The sequence below is a fragment of the Acanthopagrus latus genome, chromosome 15 (genome assembly GCF_904848185.1).
Source record: "Acanthopagrus latus isolate v.2019 chromosome 15, fAcaLat1.1, whole genome shotgun sequence".
Taxonomy (NCBI): Eukaryota; Metazoa; Chordata; class Actinopteri; order Spariformes; family Sparidae; genus Acanthopagrus; species Acanthopagrus latus.
In genome coordinates, this window is record NC_051053.1 from 17,362,621 (window position 1) to 17,364,562 (window position 1,942).

Genomic DNA, 1,942 nt, shown 5'->3' on the forward strand with positions numbered 1-1,942 from the left:
GCATTCAGCACTTACCCACTCCCAGACACAAGACTCAGATTCAGTGTTCATTTGAGCCCACTGTGCGTCACAACAGAAAACCTCAGATATTCCTCCAAAACAGATGTGCAAAGAGGAGCAGTGAGGTTCTCCCTCTTTTGTTTGTGAGCCTGCCTGGCTAGGTTTCTCTATTTGCATCAGCCGGCTTTTTTTTTTTTTTTCTTCTTTTTTTTTTACAGCTTTGAAGCAGGTGGATGACAAAAACATCAATCTCTCCAGGCACATTGTGTGGCATGCACACTTTGACACACTCCCCTCACCAGCTCTATACAGTATAATCACACATTCCTATTCTCTGCTCGCGGGTTCACGGATGAATATGGGCTCTAAAGGAAACTGAAGGACAAGTGTGCATTGTTGGAGTGTGCTTTTGTTGTAATCATGTTTTGATTGGATTAGAATGGGAATTCGCTATATCTCCAGAGTTCCATTTGCCATATGGTGAGGCAATCTTATGCACACTGGTTAATAAAGGTGGGGGGGGGGGCTGATGAATGTACGTTGGTAACAGACAGTAATCACGTGCACAGATCAGAAGGTGTCCATTTGATTGTTACCCCCTTTTAATCAACTTATCGGATGAATTGTTCTTATGTATTCAAAGGTTCTCTTTAGCCCAAACAAGAATCTACTAGTGAATGCAATATGTGCAGTTTCAGGATCAAGTCAGATCCAAATGTGACTCAAGTCTGTGTCAAGACCAAAAAAGCAAAGTGCCTATTCAGTATTGTTCGTATCATTGTCTTCAGGCTTCATTTTACAGTAAAATAAAAACTGGCTCACCTCTCTGTCTTAGTCTCAAGTCATGCAATTTGACTGTTTCATCTGAGTCAAACTTGTCCGTATTTGAAGCAAACAGCTGTTTTAGGCATACAAAAAACTTTGATGAACCAACTGTAGACTCCCTGCACAGAACCACACAACAGACAAACCAAAGTTGGCTTCTCTTACCAACTGGTGAAAATTTAGCTGCTGAATGAGACCCAGAAGTGGAGCACAAAAGGACACAGACTATCAGTCTTAAACGTGTCAGGTACCAAGAAACACAGCTACATAACTATGAATACTGATGCTGCTCTGCATGTCTGCTGGATGGGTAACAAGGAACTGTTTGCTAGAATGTTAACACATTCTCGGGTGATAATATGCCAGTGTTGTGCTTAAGTTACAGCTTGTTTCACTGCCCACAACTGACCCAGATTTTTGCAAATTTGCAAAAATTGCGGGAACTTGCCAAAACTATCATATATAACTAGATATATAACTTTCATATTCAATTAAATATCATTGGGCTATAGTATGTACACACACACACAACACACACACAACCACACCGCACACACACATACCAAAACACCACACACAAAATCCAGAGTAACCTATAGCAACCTCTCTTTGTTTCATTCCGTTTCAATAAGCTTTACTCAGGTAGGCTACTGACCTTGGTTCTTTCAGCCCTAGCAAGTGTTTTGGAAGTTGCCGCCTCGGTGTAGGTGAGCTGCTTCCGCTGCTGCTGTAACCATCCTCGAGTGTTTGGCGGTGGCAAAGTGGCTGTCCAGCGTCGACTTCCGCCTGTGGTCCAACACGCAGTTGCCCCGGGTTCAAAATAATCTGCCTCCACTGTCATGTAACACACCGAGAAAATACTTTGCTCAGTCTTTTGCGCTTACTTTTGTTGGCAAATGAGAGTGATTTGCGGACTTCATCATGTCTTCTTCGCGGGGTTTGCAGCTTTCTGATGATGTCACTTCACAACGTTCCCAAGGCAACAGCAGGAAAATGGCTCTTGTGTGAAGTAAACGCAACAATTCTCAACTTTCTGCGAAGATATATGGGACTTTTTTTGTAACGAAAATGCGGGGATTATGAAATCATGCAAGTCCCGCAATTTGCAGATTTATGA

At 42.5% G+C, this 1,942-nt stretch overlaps 1 protein-coding gene across 9 annotated transcripts in view; it reads right to left on the reverse strand.

Annotated features, from left to right (window-relative positions):
* Positions 1-1,836, reverse strand: part of LOC119033256 — a 165,359-nt gene extending 163,523 nt beyond the window's left edge. For 4 of the 9 annotated variants that reach the window (XM_037123116.1, XM_037123119.1, XM_037123118.1 and 1 more), the window contains exons 1-2: positions 1,710-1,836; positions 1,481-1,611 (exon numbers count right to left, since the gene is read on the reverse strand). In XM_037123116.1, coding sequence (XP_036979011.1) covers positions 1,481-1,611; positions 1,710-1,748 — 170 coding nt within the window. In that variant the 5' untranslated portion in view covers positions 1,749-1,836. Of the gene's footprint in view, positions 1-15; positions 396-1,480 lie in introns of those variants that run through there. The other 5 variants (XR_005079208.1, XR_005079206.1, XR_005079207.1 and 2 more) reach the window with 2 other exon arrangements.
* Positions 1,837-1,942: the final 106 nt, after the last annotated feature.